Source organism: Hemitrygon akajei, chromosome 8 (genome assembly GCF_048418815.1).
Source record: "Hemitrygon akajei chromosome 8, sHemAka1.3, whole genome shotgun sequence".
In the NCBI taxonomy this organism is placed as follows: domain Eukaryota; kingdom Metazoa; phylum Chordata; class Chondrichthyes; order Myliobatiformes; family Dasyatidae; genus Hemitrygon; species Hemitrygon akajei.
The window spans coordinates 43,623,883-43,649,557 of NC_133131.1; the positions used below are offsets into that span (position 1 = coordinate 43,623,883).

General features: G+C 42.0%; 1 protein-coding gene across 1 annotated transcript in view; it reads right to left on the reverse strand.

Annotated features, from left to right (window-relative positions):
* Positions 1–25,675, reverse strand: part of rasa4 (RAS p21 protein activator 4) — a 264,778-nt gene that overhangs the window by 203,446 nt on the left and 35,657 nt on the right. The window contains exons 3-4 of the mRNA XM_073053736.1: positions 20,767–20,880; positions 20,614–20,675 (exon numbers count right to left, since the gene is read on the reverse strand). Of these exons, the coding sequence (XP_072909837.1) occupies positions 20,614–20,675; positions 20,767–20,880 (176 nt within the window). The remainder of the gene's footprint in view (positions 1–20,613; positions 20,676–20,766; positions 20,881–25,675) is intronic.

The window sequence follows — 25,675 nt, forward strand, 5'->3', positions numbered from 1 at the left end:
ATCTATGGCCAATTAAACATATTGAATTACATTCATCGTGGTTATTTAAAGAGGGGAAGTTATAAATAAATGTACTGGAATATTCCTTAGCAGCAGATTGAACTGATCAGATAAAATGTTTAAAAAATATTTATTGATTTGGGTCTGGACTGTCTCCCTGATATTTGAAGTAATGTCGTGGGATACTTTACATCCACCTGATGCTCAGACTCGAGTTGGGTTAATATCTTACACAAAATAAAGTACTTGTGCAGAACAGCATCCTCTCTGTATCAGAGTGCACTGTCAGTTAAATGTCAGCCGACCTGATCTCACAGTCTCCTGACTCAGACGCAAGAGTCTTACCACTGTACAGGCCTATCTCTTGTTGACAACAAGTGTCCTATCATTGGAATGTCACTGAAAAAGTATCATTAGTCTTTACTGTTAATTAAACGCTGACATTAAAATATTTACTGAGCTATAAGTAGGAAACCTGTCCTCACACTTTGACCACAATATGACCTTAGAATTATTGCACCACATACTGTATGTAATCTCCTCTACTTTCAATCAATCAGGTTAGACGTCTGTCCACCCATTTTGACCATTGGCATCCTGGGAAAAGGCGCTGGCTGTCCATTATATCTATTCCCTCTTATTATCTTAAACCCTTTATCAAGTCTCCTCTCATCTTCCTTTGCTCTGAAGTGATAAACCCTAGCTCACTCAATCTTCCTTCATAAGACATCTTCTCTAATCTAGACAGCATCCTGGTAAATCTCTTCTGCATTCTCTCTAAAGCTTTCACGTTCTTCCTATAATGAGATGGCCAGAACTGAACACAATATTCCAAGTGTGGTCTAACCAGAGTTTTATAGAACTGCAACATTACTTAGTGATTTCCCCTAACACATCAAATGCCTTCTTAACTTGCACAGCAACTTTGAGGGATTTACAGACGTGGACCCCAAGATCCCTCTGTTCTTCCATTCAGCTAAGGATCCTGCAATTAACCTTTGTACTCTTCCTTCAACTTTGACCTTCCAACGTGTATCACTTCGCATTTCTCTGGATCGAACTCCAACTGCCACTTCTCAGCCCAGCTCGGCATCCTTTTGACCTACGACCTTCTACACTACCTGCAACCTCCATGAAATATGCATCCTTCCATTTCCACATCCAGGTCATTTATAGAAGTCACAAATAGCAGGCATTGCGGACCCGCTTCCTCTGGAACTCCTCTAGTCATGGACCTCCAGGCAGAATATGCTCCATCTACTACCACTCCCTGCCTTCTGTGGGCAAACCGATTCTGAATCTACACAACAAAATTTCCATGGATCCCATGCCTCCAGAACTTCTGGATGAGCCTTCCATTCGGAACCTTGTTAAATGCCTTATTAAAATCCATATACACCATATCCACCACTCTTCCTTCATTAATTTGTTTTGTTACTTCCTCAAAAAAGTGAATCAGGTTTGTGAGGAATGGCCTGCCCCTCAGAAAGGCTGCTGACTATCTCTAATCAGATGATGTTACTCCAAATCTTCTAAGAATCCTCTCCAATAGTGTGTCCACCACTGATGTAAGACCCACTGGTCTATAATTCGATTATCTCTACTAACTCTCTTCAACAAATGAATAACATCTGCAACCTCCAGCATTCTGATACTATTCCTGTGGCCAGTCAAGATGCAAAGATCACAAACAAGAGAAAATCTGCAGATACTGGAGATCCGAGCAACACACACAAAATGCTGGCGGGACTCAGCAGGCCAGGCAGCATCTATAGAAAATATTGCAGTCGATGTTTCAGGCCAAAGCCCTTCGGCAGGATGCAAAGATCATTGCTAAAGGTACAGCAATCACTTCCATCCTTTCCCATAGTAACTTGAGGTATATACTGTCTGACTCCGGAGACTTTTCAAAAGTTCCAGCACATTCTCTTTCTTAAACCCAACATTCAAAATACATTTATTATCAAAGAATGTATAAATTATATAACCTTGAGATTTGTTTGCTTTCAGGCAGCCGCAAAGCAAGGAACCTGAAAGAATCCAATTTTTAAAAATAACAACCAACCCCCAATGTGCACAGAGAAAGAGAGGGAGGAAAAAAAAACAAATCATGCCAAGAATAGAAGTGAGCAACAACAACAGCATTCCAAACCAAATTGAGCTGTTAGACCCAAATCCCCGGAGCAGTCTGGAGTAGGCCCAAAGCCTCGGTATTCAGTTCATCATATTAGTGGGGAAAGTTGCCGCGGAGTTTGTAGTCATAAAGCACAGCAGCTGGAGGAAGTCTCACAGCCTTAGCATCTTGGAGCGAGGAGCTCTCAGTCTATCTGGGCCAGCGTTTAAATTGTCCAAACAGCGGATCTCAACTCACACTAGGACCTGGGCCCCGTCGTGGCAAATCACTCCGGGTCTAGATTTCACTGCAAAGAAGCTGTTTTCAACCTTTCCAAATCAGCTCGGCACTTATAGCGATCCGCCCTCGCACCCCGTTTAGTGTCGGATAGGCATCGGAACTCCCCTGTCCCGCCTTCTCCCCTCCAAATCGTCCACTCCAACCAGTGTGGCTCCAACTCCAAGTGCATCAATTTAGAGCACACCAGCAGAGCACATCTCACAAATTTTCTTTGCCTTCACTCGCCTCTTCATTGCCTGCACTGATAGTTCACCACAATTCACCTCAAAAAAAGTGTTATTAGTAATGCTTTTAATTGAACTCCTTTGCTTTCGAACTACCAGTAAGCTGTCACACGTCTTTGGTAGCGCCCTCTTAAACCAGAACATGTTCCAGTGCATTAGCCTGTTCTAAGCCAACTTCACATTTGTCCAGCTCCCTCTCACTGGTAAATACTGAAGCAAAATATTTATAAAGGAACTCCACTACCTACTCCAACTCAAGTCACATTTTATCTGTGGTCATTTCTACTCTCACTTGAGTCATCTTTCTGTTCTTCATGTACGTTCTGCAATTAATTACTTGGAAGCTGTAGGGTCTGATGAAAGGAGGTCAAACTGTAGTCAGGAGTGTGACTAAGCAAATGAATAAATGACAAGTGCTGGGGAATGTAATCTCCATCCTTGGGAAGATACAAATGCATGTATTACATGGTAAATGGTAGGGCATTGAGGAATGCAGTAGAACAGAGTGATCTAGGAATAATGGTGCATAGTTCCCTGAAGGTGGAATCTCATGTGGATAGGGTGGTGAAGAAAGTTTTTGGTATGTTGGCCTTTATAAATCATAGCATTGAGTATAGGAGTTGGGATGTAATGTTAAAATTGTACAAGGCATTGGTGAGGCCAAATTTGGAGTATTATGTACAGTTCTGGTCACCGAATTATAGGAAAGATGTCAACAAAATAGAGAGAGAGTACAGAGAAGATTTACTAGAATGTTACCTGGGTTTCAGCACCTAAGTTACAGAGAAAGGTTGAACAAGTTAGGTCTTTATTCTTTGGAGCATAGAAGGTTGAGGGGGGACTTGATAGAGGTATTTAAAATTATGAGGGGGATAGATGGAGTTGACGTGGATAGGCTTTTTCCATTGAGAGTAGGGGAGAATCAAATAAGAGGACATGAGTTGAGAGTTAGGGGGCAAAAGTTTAGGGATAACACGAAGAGGAATTTCTTTACTCAGAGAGTGGTAGCTGTGTGGAACGAGCTTCCAGTAGAAGTGGTAGAGGTAGGTTCAGTATTGTCATTTAAAGTAAAATTGGATAGGTATATGGACAGGAAAGGAACGGAGGATTATGGGCTGATTGCGGGTCGGTGGGACTAGGTGAGAGTAAGTGTTTGGCACAGGCTAGAAGGGCTGAGATGGCCTGTTTCCGTGCTGTAATTGTTATATGATTATATGCACAGGCGCAATGAAAAACTTAGGTGGAGCGTCTCAGATATATTGTATTAGAGACACAACCCTCACAGAAATAAGATAAATGAAACACAAATTATACACAGATTTACAAGAGAGAACAAAAGAAAAATAAAAGTTCATTGCAGTACAAAATGGTCACAGTGTTGCTGTGCTGAGATAGTGAATAGAGTTGTGAAGTTAGTTCAAGAAAGGAATGGTTGAAGGGAAGTAGCTGTTCTTGAACCCAGTGTTGTAGGTCTTCCAGCTTCTATACCTCCTGCCTGATGTCTAACACAAGTCTTGTGCCTTGTGGATTGAGTTTGAAGTGGCAAGAACGAAAAGCAGACAGAGCAGCTAAATAACTGAGCTTCAGCTTTAGATGTTGGAGACCGTGGAGCCTAAAAGGAATCAGTTCTGGGACCCCTACTGCTTAGAATTTATATTAATACCCTCAGGATGATATGGAGAAGAGAATCCCTAGGAGTCATCATCCCCTCCAGATCTTCAGAGTCAGGTTTTCTTAAAAGGGAAACACCTACCTGGTCATCAGAGCTTCCCTGGTAAACTGAATGTGATCGAGACTGGCCATTATGTCATTCTCCCATAAACCAGAATATCCCATTGCTCCATTTCTTACCTTTCGCACGAGTGATAACACTTCCTCTTAATTACATTGGTATCAGGAAATTATCAGCAATGCTGGTTAATTTGCCTTATTAATAATTTTTCAGAGATAAAAGTTAACCAGGGCATTTCTTTACTTTTCATCACATTGAAAGGAGGGAGAAGTCATAACGCCTTCACAAAAAAATCTGTTTTACCGAGCGTGGCCCTGAAGTGTAATTCTAAAGTCTCTGGTGAGCTTGATTCCACAATGCACTGATCAGAGATAACAACGTGACTCACTGAGCCATGAACAATAATCCAGTTTTGAACGGGTCAAAATATGAAGCAGTCACGAAGAAGATGAGGATTTTGAGATTCAATTCTTACAGTGCAGAATGAATTTGTTCGGAGGGAATGCAATCTGACAAAGGCTAGGAACACTATCAACAGGACGAGGGTCCGTAAGTGCAGTAGAAAGCTTAAAAGTTAGCTGAAGGGCAATTTTTTCACATAGAGGGAGGTGAGTCAAATGAAGTGAGTTGCCAGAGGAAATGACGGAGACAAATAACAATTACAATGTTTAAAAAATATCTAGACAAATAGATGGCCAGGAAAAGTTTAAAAGGATTTGGGCTAAACATGAAGGAAATGGGACGAAGTCAAGCAGACAACTTGGTTAGCGTGGGCAAGTTAGCCGAAGGGCCTACTTCTGTGCTGCAAAACTCTATGACATGATAAAAGTAGGTTATACTGGGGCAAAGGGGATAAACTAATGAATGTTTGAATGCCCACGACTGAGGAATTCCATAGCAGGTACTGACCAAGGTCTCTGTAAATACCTTGCACACAAAGACTCCCCCCACCACCTCTGCCTTTCCTTCACATTTCACCAATGCAAGGTCTACATAGGGAAGTTATAATCAGCTGTCGAGGCTGGTAGGGAGTCAAAGCAAAAATCCAGGCGAGAACAGGCTGCCGGTGATCAGTGCACGGTTCAGGGTGAGGTCTGGTGTCAGCTCAATCATTGGGGTTTGGGGGAAGGTTTCAGTGGAATTTGGTCAGGAGGAAAGAGAGTGGAGTCATGAGGAGTGGCAAAAGAGAGGGTGTGGGTCTGTAATGTGGTGGACCTCAGCAAGAGAGCTCTTAATAAGCTCTAAATACATCACTTAATGAGCTGATTCCAGGGAGGAGGTACAGAAGCCTGAAGTCCAACACCACCAGGTTCAAGAACAGCTACTTCCCTTCAGACATTTGCTTATTGAACCAATGAGCACAACCCTAATCAATAACTCTGTACTGCAACACTATGACCATTTTGCACTGCAATGGACTTTGTTTTCTTTTTGTTCCCTCGTGCATATTTGTAAACAATTTATGTTTCATTTAGGTTATTCTCGTAAGGGTTGTGTCTCTAAACAATGTGTCCGAGATGCTGTTGCAGCTAAGTTTTCCATTGCACCTGTGCATACATGTATTTGTGCATATGACAATAAACTTGACTTAAGACAAGTCCCCTATGCTACAGGACTGGCACCTGCCTTGAACAGGCCCGCTTTAACTTCCGCTGAAGCAATAATCACCACTGTTATGATGACCTGCTCCTGGTGAGTGACCCAAATCAACCCCAGGAGTAAGGTCCAGGCAGGCGTGGTATTGCAGTAAATGTGCCTGCCTGCAATCCTCTCTTTTAGGTGTTAGATCATCAGAGTCAGAAGGAAAATCACAACTTTCAAAACTTGCAAGTGATATGTCATTGAATTGAATTCCTCAGCACAGAAGAACATAATGCTACAAATTCAAAGCATTCGAGTTGGACAGTGAGTGGTGTGAGTCAAGAATAGTCCAGAAGGGGACAGCAACTCGGTCTGTTGGGAACATAGTCAAAACCAACAACTACAACTGAGAACAAAACTTCAGAACCATCAACTACAACACAAACAGCCCATGGGATTCCACACTGGCATTGCTTATTTCTGAATCAATTTGCTGGTGAGAGTAAATATGAACCTTCAGTACGGATGCAACAAGAGCCAAAAAATACATATTTTAAGTTCTTTCATGACATGCCTATTGAGGATGTTACATATTGTCCTTCCTGCTTGGGTTTGCATCAAAAATGTGATGCAAGAAAAGTATCACATGGGACGGCATGGTAGCGTAAAATTTAGAACAACATCTTACAGTACAGGTGACACGGGTTCACCACGTCGCTGCTTGTAAGAAGTTTGTGTGTTCTTCCTGTAAGTACCCGGGTTCCCTCCGGGTCCTCCAATTTCCTCCCACAGTCCAAAGGCATGCAGGTTAGTAAGTTAACTGGTCATTGTAAATTGTCCCCTAATTAGGCTAGGGTTAAATCGGTGGTTTGCTGGACGGCAGGGCTCAAAGGGCCAGAAGGGCCTATTCCGCTCTATATCTATATGAAAGACAGGAGTTAAATTACATATAGCATTTCCTTGTGCAACTAATTTTTATAATGTAATTGTTGGGATTGAAATATATCCATGAGGCAAGTGATGTTTTCACTGCCAAACTCAATACCTGGTCCAATAAAATACTTAGATCCAGATTCATGGCTTCCAATAGCCTACAGCTAGGATAAGGTTGCCAGATTTAACTAAGAACCGGAGTTACAGCAACAATGGCTGAGTGCCACTTGAGTGAGGGTATGGGAATACTCAGAGGATCTCAACAACTTCTGAGGTTGGAGAATTTTCTTGTCCAAAAAGTTAGACTTACAGGAGATTTTTCTCCTATCATCTTTCTCTTAAAAATAATGAAATTTCACAAGGCTATTAAAAAGCTTGATCAACTGAATTTTGAGGTGCGTGCTAACTATGATTATCTGAGGGAAAGAAGAGAGAACTTTTGACTATTTGTTCCGCCAAGTTGGCCAGACTTTATTCTGGTCTATCACCTTGTCAAAGAGTTCATGTTTTTTTGGCAAGGCTGGTGGCATAATGGAAAGCGATTAAGGTCTTCCTGTTATGTAGGATGAATCAGTTTCTCCAGTGGGGCCTTCCTCAATACCTCTTATTTTAGCTCACGCAGTCCACTGGCTAAATCCATCATGATGTTTCCCATTTGGGTCTCTATTCAACGTGAGGAAGTGGAGTTTGTTTTTACTTACTCATGTTTTAGGATATGTTTTTTACTGATGACGGCTTCATTTTATTGCTTGCTCCTGACTGCCCTGGAGACAATTATGGTAAACTGCCTCTGTGAACCATACAGTCTTTCTGGTGAGTACATTCTGATAGTGTTGTTGGGAGAGGTGTTCCAAAATTTAGACCCAGTGATGAGAAAGAAGGGCAACACATTTCCAAGTGGTGTGTGACTATGAGGGGAACCTACAGATATGGTGTTCCCCTTGAAATCAAGTATCCTTTTCCAAATCAGTTGCTTGACAGACCAAATATTTGGAAGTACATTTTGACAAAGGACCTTTAAAAATTGGGGCAAAAGAGGTGCTTGGAATGAACACCTAAGATTTTGTTTTGTTTGATAAGATTCTGTTTCCTGAATATTTTTTGGGAATCTTAGGGATTTTGGGCCATTGATCATGAAAATCGCCACGAAATTTCATTATCACACACCATATTTTTAAAAACAACCTATATTTGTTATTCCAATTCATAATTCAAGTCAGAATAACTGATGCCAAGATTAAGGAAGGCATTTTTGTTGATCCACAAATCAAACAGGTCACGAATGACAGGGAATTCAAAGAACTTCTAGTGGGACCAGAGAAAATCACGTGGAAGGCGTTCAAGGATGTTGTTGAAAATTTTCTTGGCAACTACAGAGCACCAATCTACGTGCAGCTGTTTGACAACATGTTTCAAGCATACAAAACCACAACGTGCAACATGTCACTAAAGATCCATTTTCTGCCATTTCCATTTCGACTTCTTTCCTGCAAATCTTGGTGCTGTCAGTGACGAGCACGGTGAAAGGTTTCACCAGGACATTGTGGTCATGGAGAAATGGTATCAGGACAACTGGAATTCATCAACGCTGGCTGATTATTGTTGGACACTTAAGTGAGAAGCCGCAGACACTGAGTACAAATGAAAATCATCAACAAAATATTTTTTAGCGCAGTTGAACTATTGCAAATCATCTGCACCATTATCTGATTAAACTCATTATATTCAATAAAAGTTAATTTCTTGTTTCCAAAACCCTACATGATACAAGTAGTCTGAAATTATATTTGCGTTCAGCTCCAAGTGGTCTATCATAAACAAAAAAAAATCTGAGGAAACAACACCTTCAAAAAATTTTGTTGCCCACTATAATAGGCTGAATCAGGTGGTCTAGATAGGCAGACTGAAAACTACATTTGCCACAATCTTACATGACAAAGAATCTTAATCTAATTTTAACTGATCCTTAACCATTATTACAGTTCATCCAGTCTCACGTAGGGAAATTTCTTTAGGAACATACACAAAATGCTGGAGGAACTCAGCAGGCCAGGCAGCATCTATGGAAATGAATAAACAGTCGACATTTTGGGGCGAGACCCTTCATCAGGATGGGAAAGGAGGGGGAAAGATTCCTGAATAAGAAGGAAGGGGTGGGGAAGGAGGACAAGCTTGAAGGTGATAAGTAAAGCCAGGTGGGTGGGAGAGGGTTATCCAATTCCCATTAATGTTCCGACATGTTGGTCCATGGTTTCCTCTCATGCCATGATGGGGCTACTCTCAGGCTGAAAGAGCAACAGCTCAAATTCTACCTAGGCAGCCTCCAACCTGATGGCATGAACATCGATTTCTCCAACTTCCAGTAACTTTTCCCCCTCACCTTTCCTTCTTCTTCATTCCACATTCTGGCCTCTTACCTCTTCTCTTCATCTTCCTATTACTTCCCCATGGTGCCCCTCCTCCTTTCCTTTCTCCCATAGTCTGCTCTCCTCTCCAATCAGATACCTTCTTCTCCAGCCCTTTGCCTATTCTGTTGTGCCTTTAATATTTCAGTAATATTTGATTAATATTCCAAAAACATTAATTAAACATTCATTGTTGTTTACCTCATTTGTAATGGGTTATATGTAAAAGTACCTAAATGGCATACACCATTACATCACAAAGTAAAACGAGACTAAGACATGGATTTCTTGTTTTTCTTCCAATTAGTTTGATATTTTAGAGTTACACAATATAACAGTAGTGACAAGGAAATTTTCAACAAACCCAAACTGCCTACCTACTTGTTAAAGTGCAGCAAGATGTCCAAGTTTTTTAAAAAAGCAATACAGCATGTGCTTCTTCCAGTTAAAGAAAGTCATAAAATGGACAAATTCACAGGATCATGAACAGTGAGTATCAGGTGATAATAATCATGAATTTAAAAAAAGCAGAAATAGCAGGCTACATTGGAAAGATGTGCACTTTTGATTGCACAAGAGATAACTGGATATTGTATACTGAGCAAACGGAGCAATATTTTAAAGCAAATAGAATAACCAATGAAAAGTAAGTGCCATTTTTGCTGAATGCATCGAGTTTAAAAGGATTTGCTTAGAAGTTTGGCTGCTCTATAACAAACTCTTCTGCCCTGTGTGGGGAGCCAGAGAGAGTTGGGCTCTGAGGATTTTACAGCAATTGAATAGGTTAATTGTTGTTTAATGGGTATTGTTAATCTCTGGTTCTTTCTGTTTAATCTGGTTCAATTTACTTTGACTGGCTCAGGGATTCTGCAATCTGGTATTACTTAAGTGGACAAGCAATTAGTGCTTAGCGCGGGGTCCTAGTTTTGAGAATGTTACATCACACAGTGTCACTTGGCCAAGCCACCGATGTTTCGTTGAATTTCTTATGAATAAACTCTGGTCACCATCAGATTTGACAAATACAGTAACATGGGAGTATGTCTTCCCTCTGTAATTGGGTTCCTTCATTGCTAGCACACATCATGACAGTTCCAACCAAACCAACAAAAATGGGCTTTGCTGATATCATGAAAGTAACACAGGAACATTCAGAACTGAGACCATTGTTAATTTCAAAACACTTTAGGTTTCATAAGTGGAATCAAAAGGAAGGGGAATCCATTTCAGCAGAAGTGGCTAAATTGCAGACATTGTCTGAGCATTGTCAGCTCGACAATGAGCTTAATAATACACTGACAGATCATTTAGTTTTTGCAATCCTACAAGAAAGCATTCAAAATGGCTCCTAAGTGAATTCCCACTTACATTCAAAGTAGCAGTTCAAATAGATGTATCAATGGAAACAGCAGAGAGAGACGCAATTGAATTGCAGTCAGGAACGAAAGTGAGCACAAACAAAATTGCAACATCTAAACAGAAACTGGCAAGGCTGACCAAATTGTGTTACTATAGTGGCAGGGGTTCACATTCACCAGACCAATGCAGAATTAAAGGTGAAACCTGCAGAAAATGCAACAAAGTAGAACACATATAAAGAACACGCCAGGCAGATAAAAATACATGGCCTGCACAGGGAAGAGAAAAAGATTAGAAGATATGTCTGCAAATGCTTTAGATCAAGCATCACTATTGATGCAGAAGGAATACACAAGTGCCCTGTGAAGTTCAAGCAGTGTTAGATGCCCCAAGGCCAAAGGATGTGTCAGAGTTACGGTCCTTTTCAAGATTTGTCAAATACAATAGCAGATTCCTGCTAAACCTGCCAACAGTGCTCCACCTGTGAGCTTATTACTACAGATTGGGAAAAATAGTAATGGACAAAGCAGTGTGAAGTGACTTTCCAAATGGTAAAGGAAATGATGACGTCAGACACTGCACTCACACATTATGTTCCCCATCATCAACTGAAGCTTGCGAGTGATGTCTCGCCTTGTGGCATAGTTAGTCATGTCACATGTTATGAGTGATGGGAGTGAACACCCCATTGCCTTGCAACACAGTCCCTTACTGCTGCAGAGAAAAATTATGCACAGAGAGGCCTTGAGTCTCACTTGAGATGTAAAACATCTCAACTGGTACTTCTATGGGAGAGAGTTTACTCTCACTATTGATCATCAATGACTAGTGTCCATTTTCAATCCACAGAAGGGTGTTCCATGAACAACAGCAGCATGAATGCAATCTGGGCTCAGTTTCTTGGAGGACACAATTACAATATCATATTCAAGAGGACAACAAATCATTGAAATGTTGATGGATTGTCCCGTCTACCCTTGGAAAAGGAAATAGCCCAAAAATTTACAAAAGAGGACACTCCACTTGACATATTCTCCCTAATGTGAATTAAAAATCTCCCTTTTCTAGCAGAGTTGATCCAAAGACCCTACATTGTCTCAGTTCTGCATGGCCACCTATAATAGCTGGAATGCGCAGCAGAAACTCCAGTTCCACCATTTTTACTAGCGCTGGGATGAATTTGCCCTTGACAGAGGTTGCCTTATGTGGGGATTGAGAGTGGTTGTACCATCCAAGCTGAGAGCTAAAGTGTCAGAGGAGCTACATGCCAGTCATCTAGTCATGGTCAAAATGAAAGGATTAGCTCAAAGCTTTGTCTGATGGCCTGGAACTCTTTAGCAGATCGAGCAGCTTGCCAAGCTCTGTTTGGGATGCCAACTCGCCTAGAAGAAAGGATTGCAGAGCTGTCAAAACCACTTCACCACTTCCTGGAGTCCCGCAATCAACTCCTGCGACCACCACGGAGGCGATCCCACAAGCTGAGATTGCTTCACAGCCACAAATCTCACCCGCCAAGCAGAGTGAGCCCCCTGTCAGAAAAGACGTTATCCCATAAGAGTAAAAAATGCTCCACAGCGACTTAATCTTTAATCCTGAATTGGATAAGTTAAAAATGACTATGCTATGGATGTCCATAGCCAGTGGTGTAGTGGCATCCAGGCTGGACTTTGAGGTGAGTGATCCCGATTTCTAATTTGGCCAGCTCCTTGAATGCTTTCCATCCATGCTGGGTTGAGCATTAAACTAGCAACTCAGGCTCGTAAAAAACAACAAATGCTAAAGAAACAGCAATGTTGCCACCCAGTAAGGCACGGAGGGGAACAATAACAATGGATATCCAGATAGTAGTTGTGTTATATAGTATACTGTGTCTATATACCAGTTAGATGCGTTCTGAATTGGGTTGGAGTTTATAGCAGTGTTATGTATTTAATACTCCAGTAATATTTGAGCAATATTGTAAATATATTGTTTGATTAAGCATTCTTTGTTGTTTACATACCTCATTACTGGTTATATGTAAAAGTACATGAATGGCATACGTCATCATGCCACCATGTCATATGTGCGCATCTCGCCTAAAGTAAAGCAAAACCAAGATTCGTATTTCAGGCTCCTTTGTTTTTCTTCCAATTAGTTTTATGTTTTGGAGATACAAAACATAACATTTTCCACCTATCATCTCCCAACTTCTTACTTCAACCAAACCTTTGACAGTTTATTCATTTCCATAGATGCTGCTTGACCTGTTGAGTTCCTCCAGTATTTTGTGTGTATAGCTCTGTATTTCCAGCATCTGCAGAGTTTCTTGTGTTTATGTAATTTCCTTAGTTCCACCCACACTTCTTTCCCATCTTCTCTGCTTACAAAACTAACTTATTTCTCTCTTTCTCAGTTCTGTTGAAGGGTCCTAAACAGATGCTTCCTCACTGTCAAAGATAAAAAGCTAGCAGCAGAGATTTGTCATTTCTGTATCTGTCAGTTGCTTTACTCAGACAAAACAATGCATTATTTTGAGCCAAAACATATAACATGCATCCTGTAATGTTAAAGTCAATGTTATTGTTCCAGTTACTCTAGTGCTATTTCAAAGTTCTTGATGCGTAGAGTTACACCTCAAGAGAAAAATAGTCTTACTGACAACCTACACCGAAGCAAGAGATAAACTTACACCAGGCAAGATTAGGCAAGCTGTTTTGCAATTAATTTATCACACAAACTGCCCCCACTATTAAGAAGATAGAATGCAGGATATTAAAATCTGAGAACGAGCAGCAATTACAAAATATCTTACATTCTACGTTCTGCCTTTGAACAAAAACCCACTGGAGGAACCCGGGGGCTGAACAGCATATGGGGATGGAAAGGTATCGTTGACGTTTCATGTCAAGACTCTGCATCTGGTCACAATGTATCTTCCCTATGCTGGAGAAACCAAAGGCAAACTGGGTGACCAGCATGTACACTCTGCAGTGGTGACCATGTCTGCAACTTTCCCTGTTCCAATCCCACTCTGTGTGGCATTAAACTACTGTTATAATGAGGCTCAATGTAAGGCTGAGGAACACTACCTCATCCTCCATATGGGCACGTTGCTGCCTTCTGGACTCAATATCTCAATTCTACAATTTCAGGTAACCTGATTTTCAGTCTGTATCCATCTGTAGAATTGACTCAGCCTGTATATCTGCTTTTATTCTCTGAGGAGAGGGTATGCTGCCTAAATCGCCAGGTCTGATTTTCAGGTTTCCATTTCACAACTCCATTAACTCACTGACCAGATAACCTTGACTGTATGTTTATTCCACTTTTACCCAATCAGAGACATCAGTCCTTGCCAAATATCTCTGCAGCTAATCACACTCCTTTTGTCGCTCCTTCTCCAACAGAATTAGCCAGACCTGCCAAGCATTTCCAATACTTGCTATTTTTACTTTAGATTTCTAGTACTTGAGTTTTTTTTAAAAACATTTTTCCTCATATGACTTGGAACACATGACTCTTGTGCCTGAATCTCAGGTCCATACATGCAAATTGCACTTCTGAGAAGAAAGGCCACTATTGTAATATATTTCGCAGCCTAAGCTCTGAAAGTAACTCATCTCATGCAGGCATCCAGAGCAAGCTGTCTGGAACCAAAAGAATCACTACTTGTCCATTGTACTTCAATGCAGCATTAAAGCACACTAAGGTGGATGAACCTTCAAGATAGGCAAAAGTACATCCGTGGTTGTCGTGAGGAACAAGGGGAGTAATTGGGAAGGCCCTTGCACAGATATTTGTGTCATCTTTAGCCATAGAAGTGGAACCCAGTGCAGTCTTCCGCTTCTGTAGCCCACTCACTTCAAGGTTCAACGTGTCGTGCATTCAGAGATGCTCTTCTGCAGACCACTGTTGTTACATGAGGCGATTTGAGTTACTTCCACCCTCCTGTCAACTTGAGCCGGTCTGGCCACTCTGCTCTCCCCTCTCCCATCAACAAGGCACATTTTCACTGCCATTCACTGGATTTTTTTTTTGTTTTTTGTACCATTCCCTGTGAACTGTACAGACTGTGGTGTATAAAAATCCCAGGAGATCAGCAGTTTCTGGAATACACAAACATTCCGGAGTCAAAGTCACTTAGGTTACATTCCTTCCTCATTCTGATGTTTGGTCTGGAAAAGCAACTGAACTTCTTGACCATATCTACATGCTTTTGAGCTTCTGCCACATGATTGGCCGATAAGATATTTACGTTACGAGCAGGTGTACACATGTATCTAATAAAATGACACTGAGTGTTGATTACACGCAGTCTTTATCCAGGGAAAATGGAATCAAAAACTAGAGGGAATAGAGTTGAAGAGCGAGGGGAAAGATTTAAAAGGAGCACAAGGGTCAACTTCTTTATGTGTCCATGGAAAGTGGTTGAAGCAGGTGCAACAAAAACAATTTGAAAAAGCACACACACACACACACACACACACACACACACACACACACACACACACACACACACACACACACACACACACACACACACACACACACACACACACACACACACACACACCCCTTTATATAGATATATATATATGAACATAGTTGGGCATCTTGGCTGGCATGCACAAGTTGGGCCAAAGTGCCTGTCTCTATGCCATGTTACCCTGATTCTATTCACAGAAAATTAAGTCATCTTTCTGGCTACCAATTTACTTTGGGAAATTGACCCTGGCCACAGTCCATCAAGCCACATGCAACCAAAAATATCACAGTTTGTTGAAACATACGAAGATATTTAATGAAAGGATTTGTTTGCCATGAAGTTTCAAGTACATTTATTATCAAAGTATGGATACCGTATACAACCTTGGGATTCGTCTTATTGCAGGCAACCACAAAACGAAACAAACACAAAAGAATCCACAAATGCCCTCACACTAGAAATGTGTGAAAAAAGAACAAATTGTGCAAACAATAAAAAAGTAAACAAATATTACACAGAACATGAGCAGCAGAGTTCCCGAAAGTGAGTCCACAGCCACAATTTACAAGCATCAGGCCCATCTGTTCCTCGATATTCCTTATGGCTCCGTCAATCATTTGTCCAAGGATCCTTGAAGGTCACTGTACAGGTCAATAAGGTGGTTAAGAAAGCATGTGGGATACTCACCTCGATAGCAAGGCATAGAATATAAGAACAACTGTGCAACTCTGCAAAAATGATACACAAATGGGTGAGGCTTTATTTACTGTGAAGAATATCACGGAAACTAGCAAATTCAAGGAAGAAAATAGTGATGTCTTGGAACATATCCACATTACAAAAGAACTGCTGGCACTCTTAAAGCATATGGAGTTGGACAAATCCCCAAGGTATTAACAAGTGTACAGGACATTGTAGGAAGCCAGAGAAGAACAGCGATACTTATGGTCGATATATAACCATATGTAACTATCACTTTTAACATTTAAGAAAAACTTGGACAGATATATAGATGAGAGGGGTTTGGAGGGATATGGGCCGGGTGCAGGTCAGTGGGACTAGGCAGAAAAATGGTTTGGCACAGACAAGAAGGGCCAGAAGGCCTGTTCCTGCGCTGTAATGTTCTATGGTTCTATGTTCTATATCAAGCCATGGCTAGGTATTGGAAGACTACTTAAGAAAGGCTACAGCGACAACCATGGAATGACAAGCCAGCATTGTAACATTATTTGTGATGAAGTTACTGAAAGATAGGATCCACTTGCATTTGGAAAGGCTAGGACTGATTACAGATAGTCTGCATGGCTCTGTGCATGGGAAATGGCATCTCACAAATCTATTAAGAGTTTTTTGAAGAGTTCACCAGGAGGATTGATGTGGGCAGGATGAAGATAAGTAGCTTATGGTCATCAAAGGTACAGTGGGGAGAAGGACCTGTTTCTCTGTTCTATGAGGTGTGATGAGCCCAAGTTGATAAGAATCTTGCTGAATCTACTTTAAGCAGTCACAGAGGAAAACGAAGAGGAGAGTCAATCTTGAGACTAAGAAAAACTTCAGCAGATTCTTTTTATATTTAATGTTACTGGATTCCGCTCATGGTAATTCTGAGTATACTAACAGTGGCCCCACCTTAGACAAGATGACCTCACACTGTTTTAGCTGTCTTCTTCAGTCATTTGTGCAGAATGGTGGTCAATGGAAAGATGTTATGAGAAAATGTGGGGTACACAGCAAATCCAGACAGAGCATCCTTCTGCTCTCACTGACATGCTGGTGTCTCTGTTGATTCTGCTTCTTTGTCCCCTTGTGCTATCTTCTGCATCTCTCACTGATGATCATTGGGCAGGGCTCAGCTCCACTCTTCACCAATGGCAGATAATGATGAAGCTGGAGACCCTGAGAGGAAGATACCATGGTACTCCTGGAGTGGTGTATTCAATAAAATCTCACTTTGAGAAGACTAATCATATCTCTAGTAAGTTCCTTGTGTCTATGGTTTTCATTACCAAGGTAACCAGTTGCTGTGACTAAAGAATGCACAAGAGTCAAAAATTAAAGAGGGACAGAACCCTTATCCCCCAATATTCAGGAACTTTGGCATTGGCTCTGAAAGACTATTGCTCTGAAAGACTATAGCTGCTCTGAAAGCAGCTGATTCTACCTGAGAATCATGCGTAATCCCAGGATATCTAGCATTGACCGTTTTGTATCTTATGGATGGCAAAATCTGAACCTGGAATGACTTGAAGTACTTGTGGTTCTTGAAGAGCTTTGGCTTCAGAAAGAGAGCCTGAACCTTCATACAGAATATGCACTGGTCTAACTGGAAGAGAGAAGTCAGATCCACCACACTGCCTGGAACATCATCCACTCTGTATTAATTAAAAAGCTTTAAAACCTGGGCCTCTGCAACTGGATCCTTGACTCCTTCATTGGGAGACCACAGTCAGTGCGGATCAGAAATAACACCTCCTCCTTGCTGACAATCAGTGCAGGCACATCTCAAGGATGCACCCTTAGTTCACTGCTCTACTCTCTCTACGCTTATGACTGTGTGGCTTGGCGCACCTCAGACACCATCTCTAAATTCACCACTGACACAACTGTTGGCAGAATCTCAGGTGGTAATAAGGAGGTATACAGGAGTGAGAAGGATCAGCTCGTTGAGTGGTGTCAGAACAACAAAGTTTGTACCCAACGTCAGAAAGACCAAAGAATTGATTATGGACTTCAGGAAGAGCAAATCAGGAGAATGCATACCAGTTGTCAACAAAGGGTCAGAGGTGGAAAGGATGAGCAGTTTCAAGATCTAGGGAGTTAACATCTCTGAAGATTTAACCCGGGCCCAACGTATTGATGCAATTACAAAGATAGCACACCAGATGCTATTTTTCATTAGGAGTTTGTGGAGGTTTGGTTTTTCATCAAAGACTCTAGCAAATTTCTACAGATGTACTGTGGAGAGCATTCTAACTAATTGCATTATCATCTGCTTTGGAGGCACAAGCAGCAATTCTCATTGAGGTATCAGCAGTGGAAAGGGTGAACAGCTTCAAGTTCCTGGGTGTCAGCGTTTCTGAAGATCTGTCCTGGGCCCACCATGTTGATGTAATTACAAAGAAGGCTTATGAGCAGTAATATTTGATTAGGAATATGAGGAGATCTGGTATGTTATCAGAAGATTTTTTGCAAATTTTTACCATGGAGAGCATTGGGGCTGGTTGCATCATTGTCTGGTATGGCCTACAAAGGATCAATAAAAGCTGCAAAGGGTTTTAAACTCAGCCTCCCCACCAACATAGGTACTAGCCTCCCCACCAACAAGAACATCTTCAAAAGGTGATCCATTATGAAGGACCCTTACTATCCACAATATGCCCTCCTCTTATTACTATGATCAGAGAGGAGGTACAAGAGCCTGGGACACACACTCAATATTTTAGGAACAGCTTCTTCCCCTCCATCAGATTTCTCCACGGTCCATGAACCCATGAACACTACTTCACTATTTTTGTTCCCTTTTTGCATTTTTAAAAATTATTCTTATTGCAATTTATAGTAATTTGTATGTATTGCACTGTAAAACAACATATGCCAATGACCATAAGCCTGATTTTGAATTCTGAAACCAGTGGTAAAGTCCAGGCCACAGAACCTGGTAATGAATATATTTAGCCAGCACGGACATTTCTCCTTAGAGAGACTGAGATAGGAAAGTGGACACTTGTAGAATCTGGAGGAATGAAATCTTCATTATTGAACCCTCCTATGTACTTTGATAATAAGTTTACTTTGAGCATTAAAAGGTTGATTTTTCTTTTCCTGGTGTGGGCAGTCATTAGTCAGGTTGGAGAACCTCCTGGGCCTGGTCATGTGTGACCATTCACACAAAGCCACCAGGGTTCTGCTGAAATTGACCCCCTGCCCCTCTCTGATGTTGCCCGGGTGTCCCAGGAGAGGGAGGATTGGTGTCCCCTGGCCCTCTGGAGGTCTGCTGGGGCTACTAGGGGCCAAAAGGACAGGAGTGCACCCTGGATAAGGACTGGCACGTTGAATTTGTGAACTACAATGAAAGTTATGCAGATATTCCATAAACAATTCACAATCGAATTTCCAGGCGGCTGTCCTGCGATGCCCGTGATTGCGTACTGGTTTTGCATTGCATAATACCTCAGTGTTGCTGGGACTGCATCATTGCCATCTTGAGATGAAACTAGCAGCTTGTTCAACCAGACACAAAAAAGCACTTAACAATGCAATTAATGCTGCTACTTGTTTATGTTTCTGGTTCCTAATGTTAGCAAAAGGCATTTTAATCTGGCACGGAACAGTTAAACACAGAGAATGCTTTCCTTTCCCTGTATAAGCTTCACTGAGATGCTCTTTATTACACCACTATCGCTTTTCCACAACAACTATCAAGTCAAGAATGCTGGTCTTGGTGCCAATTTTCCAGCCCCACAGATTGAGACTAAATCTTGTTCTTTTTATTTCCCTCACAGTCTTCGTGCAGCTGACTTTGATCTCTTTCCTAAAGCTGAATTCAAATTCAGCAAACCTTGCAAAGTAATATATTTTCTATTACTTCACCTGCATCTTATCAACTCCCAGCTGCTTTACAAAGATGTGGACTGCAAGTCAAATCTGAAAAATAGACTTCAATAAAACAGGAACAATGGAAAGAAGGGAAATAATAAGGAGGCTTGAAAGGTAATACTGAAGGGGCGATGCCACGTAAATGAATATTGATGCACACTGATGAGTGTTTTGCTGTCTGCTGCTTAGCAAATACTAATACCTGGTAGTTCTAAATGGGCTGTGACTTCCACCAAATGTAATGTTCATGAATGTCATACAAACTCCATAAAATGTTTCTACATTGTCAGTACCAGAGCATGCACAGAAATTCAGGGAAGGAAGATCAGAGGCAGATGAAAGCAGAGACAAAGAACACTGAGAATGGGACAGACGGAATGAGGCACACAAAATGATGGAGAGAAGGAGAGTGTAAAAGAGACATACATGTGAATGAGTGAGCGATAGATAGATAGAGATAGAGAGAGAGAGAGCGAGAGAGAGAGAGAAAGATAGAGTCAAAGGGAGAGCAAGAGAGGAGAGAGAAAGAAAGACACAGATTGAGAGATGTAGGGCCAGAAAGACACAAAATACTCTGAAGATGAGAGTGGCATAAATTCACAGTCAGGCCCAAAGAGAGGAGAGAAGGAGAGACACAGACATCCGAGCTCACAAAGAAGGACATACAAATGCAAACACATGGGGAGAGAACAAGAAAGAGAGAGACACTCCTGCAAACACATGGAGGAGGGGAGTGGGTAAAGACACACACATAGAGAAGAGAACACAAACCAAAACTGAAGCACATATCAAGAGAAAGGAAGCTAGAAAAAGGGTAATCAGATTAGGGTAATATTTACTAGCCAGTGTAAAGTGCTTCTACATTTCAAGGGTGCCACAGAGTGACTATCTAAAGTGCTTACCTTTCGGGTTGGCAATAAGAACCTCCTTGGCTATCGAAACTTTCCCAATAACATCGTCACGGCTAAATGTAAACAGTAAAGATGAATAGTTAGTGAAGGCACAGTGGTTTGAGATTGCAAGCTTGGGCACATGGGAATTGCTGCTAAAGTTACCTGATTGCATCCTCGTCCATCACATAAAAAGAAATGGAGTGGAAGGTACTGGGCAGATGAACATTATACTCCTCGCCCCAGAAGGGAGACAGGGTCTTCCATATTGTTGCTGTTCTGAAAAAAAATCATTAATCTGTTTACAATATAGTGCAAGCCTTGTCCTTTCTCTGATACACAGCACTGACTCAGACATAGATAAGTCAGACTCCTAATTAATACCTTTGCTGGAAAATGGATCCCTACTTGTGTGGTACACTGCTGATATAGCCGTTGGCACCATGCCCACTGGCAGCTGGCTCACAGAGATAAGCCCACACTGGGCAGTGAACCTGAGACTTTCTGATCTGTGGGGCTTGGACAGGCTTCAGCTTTAGCAATCAGGGAAGAGACTATGTTGTTCTGTTGTGCTGGAGACTACATCAGTGGCGAGGTGCTAGAGTCCTAATCACAAACAAGAGAACATCTGCAGATGCAGGAAAGCCAAGCAACACACACAAAATCCTAAAGGAACTCAGCAGGTCAGGCAACGTCTATGGAAAAGAGTAAACAGGCGATCTTTTGCTGATGAAGGTCCTGATGAATGGCCTTGGCCCGAGATGTCAACTGTTCACTCTTTTCCATAGATGCTAACTGACCTGCTGAGTTCCTTCAGCAATTTGTGTGTGTTGCAGGAGTTCTAATGAGGTTTTGAGATGAAAGGGTCAACAAAGTGAAGTCTTGCTGAGCTTGGCTAACTGGGAGAAGAATAAAAATTAGCTAGTTCTTACCCATGGCAGAGAAAGGGAGCAATCACAGATTCAAAATCAAAGATTCAAAGTACATTTATTATCAAAGTATGTATGCAGTATACAACCCTGAGATTCGTCTTCCCCATAGACAGTCACAAAACAACAAAACCCATTGAGATGGCATAAAAAGAGCGAAAAACACAGAATATAAAACACTAAACCACGAAGTTATCAGGAGTCCAAGCATATTTAGTCCAGTGCAGTTCAGCCTAACCCAGCGCTGTGTCTTCATTACCTATAGGCTGCAGGTCCAGTCCACCCTGGTCAAAATTGTACAAAAATAGCAACTAAAAAACCAGAAACACGTCATAATGTGATCTTCCTCTGTACTTTAAGCGGTGATATCAGCAAGAAATGGTGTCAATCATGGGCCCACGCCCCATCACCAGGCTTCTTGGCCTCCAGGCCTCACTCTTCACTCGATACATCACTGCACCCACTCGGAGACAGCAAAGCATTTGGAACTGGCTGCATCACTCAGATAAGTACACTGGTTCAAATGCTAAATGAACCGAGTTCAAAAAAACATTGTGTGTCACAGCTGGCGCGTCCATTGGCGCTGGCCTTGGCTCTGTCATTCACGGTGACATGTGCGGCCTCTAATGGCAGAGGAAAACAGTAAAGATAATTCCCAAGGCCAGAGAGAAGGGCCACAAAATGTGCGATGGGCTGCAAGGTTTGTTCAGTCTCAGAAGGACAGACTACAGAGGAGACACTGCTAAGGAATGAGGCAGAAGGAGTAAGCAGCAGGAAGAAATAGAGCCAGATCCACCTAGACTTGTGGAGAAGGCATGGAACAAACATCATTAGGCAGGTCCAAAACATTTAACAACTCTCTGCAACGGGCCTCAATGGGCCAAACCAATTGCGTGCCTACCTACTCCAGTACTCACATATTATATATTATCCTTGATCATTTCCACTTCAAAATTCAGCCTGTCTTTTCCAGCACAGGAATTCTCCGACTTTGCATGCCAGATACCTGACCGCCAAATTTATGCACAGACACCCTTTTGGTCCCAAGCCACTACCTACTCCATCCAAGACAACATTTGAGAAATAATTCCCTAACTGAAGGCTTCGTCTGCACAACCCAGAAGATGTTCTGTCCTGAGAAATCTGGCATTGCCCCCTTTATCTTAAGCAGAAGACTTGTCCTTTTCCTGCCCAATGCGCAGCATCACTAGCAGGAGCTGCCAGTTTGAAAGGGAATTGCAGCATGTCAAGACTGGCCCTGAGAAATTTGCTTAAATAAATGTGTTTGCTGAAATGCAAATCAACTACCCGGGAAGGAAGACACCAACTTAGGTCCAAAGCCATAACGCTTGTTACTTCCAGCAAGACAAGGTGTTGGCGCTGATTTAGGAAGACATGAAAGTCTTTTCAAAGGATTACGATTTGAATCAACATTACACTGTCATATTCCAAACATAAACAACAGAAATGTTTCAGGAACTTCAGATGTGACTCTGATTTTCCACTTCAACAAGAGGTATTTAGGTGTGCAGCTTCCAAACTATCTGTTGCAGTAAATGTTTTAAAAGGTTGTACTTATTTAAACCAGAAAGTTCTGAAGGTGTTTGAAGTTCTGCCAGCACTTGTCTTGGCCCGCTACTCGAACGTTAGAAAACATAGTGCAGGAATTTTAGCTGTCAGGTAGTGTAAATATTTCCCAGTAGGGAACTGATAACTGAGTGGGGAGGTGGTGGGGTGGGGTAACAGTGAAAAGCTGCTGTGTAATGTGTCTGGGGTAACTGCTAACCGAGTCGGGAGGTGGTGGGGTGGGGTAACAGTGAAAAGCTGCTGTGTAATGTGTCTGGGGTAACTGCTAACCGAGTCGGGAGGTGGTGGGGTGGGGTAACAGTGAAAAGCTGTTGTGTAATGTGTCTGGGAGTGTACCATCTCAAGTTAGGGCTCATGAATATCCTGGAATTTTAATTCTCCAAATGGGTACGGGAATGGTATGTATCTTCTTCTAAACACAGGTGGATTTCTGGGATACAGGTACATGATGGAAAGCACAAACCTCTTCCTCTACAGATTGCATGCGTGGCTGAAGACTAATAATTCTCCAGGAGTGTATGTTCAGTGTATAGGGAATGAATCTATTTTCCAATGGATGCTGGTGTGTGTCTGGAGTATGTAAATATTTTCCACTGGATGCTGGTGTGTGTCTGGAGTGTGTAAATATTTTCCACTGGATGCTGGTGTGTGTCTGGAGTGTGTAAATATTTTCCACTGGATGCTGGTGTGTGTCTGGAGTATGTAAATATTTTCCACTGGATGCTGGTGTGTGTCTGGAGTGTGTAAATATTTTCCACTGGATGCTGGTGTGTGTCTGGAGTGTGTAAATATTTTCCACTGGATGCTGGTGTGTGTCTGGAGTGTGTAAATATTTTCCACTGGATGCTGGTGTGTGTCTGGAGTGTGTAAATATTTTCCACTGGATGCTGGTGTGTGTCTGGAGTGTGTAAATATTTTCCAATGGATGCTGGTGTGTGTGTCTGGAGTGTGTAAATATTTTCCACTGGATGCTGGTGTGTGTCTGGAGTGTGTAAATATTTTCCAGTGGGTGCTGGTGTGTGTCTAGAGTGTGTAAATATTTTCCACTGGATGCTGGTGTGTGTAAATATTTTCCAGTGGGTGCTGGTGTGTGTCTGGAGTGTGTAAATATTTTCCACTGGATGCTGGTGTGTGTCTGGAGTGTGTAAATATTTTCCAGTGGATGCTGGTGTGTGTCTGGAGTGTGTAAATATTTTCCAGTGGATGCTGGTGTGTGTGTCTGGAGTGTGTAAATATTTTCCAGTGGATGCTGGCGTGTGTCTGGAGTGTGTAAATATTTTCCACTGGATGCTGGTGTGTGTCTGGAGTGTGTAAATATTTTCCACTGGATGCTGGTGTGTGTCTGGAGTATGTAAATATTTTCCAGTGGATGCTGGTGTGAGTCTGGAGTGTGTAAATATTTTCCAGTGGATGCTAGTGTGTGGCTGGAGTGTGTAAATATTTTCCACTGGATGCTGGTGTGAGTCTGGAGTGTGCAAATATTTTCCAGTGGATGCTAGTGTGTGGCTGGAGTGTGTAAATATTTTCCACTGGATGCTGGTGTGTGTCTGGAGTGTGTAAATATTTTCCAGTGGATGCTGGTGTGTGTCTGGAGTGTGTAAATATTTTCCAGTGGATGCTGGTGTGTGTCTGGAGTGTGTAAATATTTTCCAGTGGGTGCTGGTGTGTGTCTGGAGTGTGTAAATATTTTCCAGTGGATGCTGGTGTGTGTGTCTGGAGTTTGTAAATATTTTCCACTGGATGCTGGTGTGTGTCTGGAGTGTGTAAATATTTTCCAGTGGATGCTGGTGTGTGTCTGGAGTTTGTAAATATTTTCCACTGGATGCTGGTGTGTGTCTGGAGTGTGTAAATATTTTCCACTGGATGCTGGTGTGTGTCTGGAGTGTGTAAATATTTTCCAGTGGGTGCTGGTGTGTGTCTGGAGTGTGTAAATATTTTCCAGTGGGTGCTGGTGTGTGTCTGGAGTGTGTAAATATTTTCCACTGGATGCTGGTGTGTGTCTGGAGTATGTAAATATTTTCCACTGGATGCTGGTGTGTGTAAATATTTTCCAGTGGATGCTGGTGTGTGTCTGGAGTGTGTAAATATTTTCCAGTGGATGCTGGTGTGCATTTGAGGAGTATAACTGTTCTCCAATAGAGTTCAGGTGCGTGTCAGGAGCTGCAACCATTATTCAGAAAAGTTGGAAGTGAAATGATTCTCCATTAGAATGCTGGTGTGTTTTTCTTGGAGAGATGCATGATTCTCGGGGAGAATGCAGTATTAAGGTTCTACTGCAGTGTGGTGAACTACATATACCTGTCTGGACTGCTCCTATGGCTCCTCCCACAGACCCCTGTATAAAGGCGACTGAGGCCTGTTGCCCAGCCTCATTCCCCAGGATGTAGTGTTGTTCATTCTTCCAGTCAATAAAAACCGATACCTCGCTTCCTACATCTCAGCGTGAGTTATTGATGGTGCATCACGCAGTGCTTCCCAACCTTTTTTATGGAATACACCCCCACCATTAACCGAAGAATCCGTAGACCCCATGTTGGGCATTACTGCTCTAGAGTAAA